The sequence below is a fragment of the Vipera berus genome (assembly GCF_964194415.1).
Source record: "Vipera berus genome assembly, chromosome: 1".
Taxonomy (NCBI): Eukaryota; Metazoa; Chordata; class Lepidosauria; order Squamata; family Viperidae; genus Vipera; species Vipera berus.
Window position 1 is genome coordinate 296229941 of NC_138202.1, and position 1553 is coordinate 296231493.

A 1553-nucleotide genomic window follows, 5' to 3' on the forward strand; every position below is an offset into this window, starting at 1 on the left:
GCCAGGCATGCTGGCTGAGGAATTCTGGGAGTTGAAGTCCACAATTCATAAAAGGGCCAAGTTTGAAGACCCCTGCCCAAAGGCATCAATAAAGCCGAAGAGGCAAAGAGTGTTTCCTCGTTCTTCCATCCCGAAAGGATGACCAGACGAGGAACAGTAAAAGGCAAGCGGGAAATGTCGGCGGCGGCCATGCGCTTCCGTCCCAGCCTCCCCCACGCCGAGTTTACTTCGGGCCGTTGGTTGTGTGCATGCTCGAAGGGGCGTTCCCGCCGCCGCCGCCGCCACGATACCTTGAGGGCCTCGAGACGGTAGCGCTGCGTGGAGGCCGGGTCCATCATCGCCGTCACCGCCTTCACCAGTTGCTCACAGAGCGTGTTCACGGGGTCCCACGACATTGTGCCTGGAAGCGAGAATCGATGGGGGCGGGGGGGGGGCGGGAGGAGGGAACAGGAGGAAGAAAGGTGCCGTTGCCCACGGCAACCAAGCACGGGGGGGGGGCAAGCCAAGAAGCCACACCGTGCCGGGTCCACGGAGAGAAAAGTCACAGTGCGCATGTGCGGGAGATCAGCTGATCTTCAAAGAATGGCGGCCGGACATGCTGGGCAACTCTGTGGTACGCCTATAGAGCAGAGGTCTTCATTCCTCAGCATGCTGGCTGAGGAATTCTGGGAGTTGAAGTCCATGAGTCATAAAAGGGCCGAGTTTGAAGACCCCTGCCTATAGAGTTTAGAAACGTGAAATGCCTGGTTTTTCTTACTGGAGGCGGGACTTCGGTTCTTTCAGATTTTTCTTTCTCCCCCCTCCCCTCCCCTCCAAATGTTTGGTTTTTCCCTTTCTTCAGAGAAAGTCATTCCACAAAGGCCAATCGGCCACTGGGAATACTCAGAGATGGGTGAAACGACTTTCAGGTTTTAAAAAAATGGACCTGAGCTTGACAGGGTTGAGTTTCAGATTTAGTATGGGGCACGGATGGAGGAATAATTGTCCTCAACACTGCCCAGGAGTCATAACACTCACGTTTCTTAAGCTTCTTAGGCTACCAAAAAGGTCTGATACCACCTTTTTTGACTAAATCATTTTATGAAATGGTATTAGCTTTTGATTAGTGTTGTACTTCAGGGTTTAGTGACCCTAATTTAGACAACAGATTTTTTTTTCCTGGCAACTGTGATTGGCATCTTCTGGGGGGGGGGGGAAGCGATAGGCAGACCACAGGCAGACGAGCAGTGACTTGACTAGGTTATCTTTATAGGCAGGTGTTTCGACTTATGACTGGCATAAGTTTTTGTGATCTGCAGCTACTTTCGTCAACAACCTTTTCCCCATCCTGTTTTCCCCTCCTTGACTTGCCAAGGAAAATACTTTTATTTTTATTTTATTTTATTTTATTTTATTTTATTTTATTTTATTTTATTTTATTTTATTTTATTTTATTTTATTTTATTTTATTTTTTTATTTTATTTTAATTCCATTTATATCCCGCCCTTCTCCAAAGACTCAGGGCGGCTTACAAGCTTAGCAATAGCCTTCATTCTATGTATATGCCTGCTTA

General features: G+C 48.1%; 1 protein-coding gene across 5 annotated transcripts in view; it reads right to left on the reverse strand.

The window, feature by feature from the left end:
• XPO5 (exportin 5) overlaps positions 1-625 on the reverse strand; it is a 41821-nt gene extending 41196 nt beyond the window's left edge. For all 5 annotated transcript variants that reach the window (XR_014026963.1, XM_081331465.1, XM_081331467.1 and 2 more), the window contains exon 1: positions 291-625. Coding sequence is in view for 4 of the 5 variants with exons in the window: in XM_081331465.1 (XP_081187591.1) it covers positions 291-554 (264 nt within the window). In the remaining variant the exon portion in view is untranslated. The remainder of the gene's footprint in view (positions 1-290) is intronic.
• Positions 626-1553: the final 928 nt, after the last annotated feature.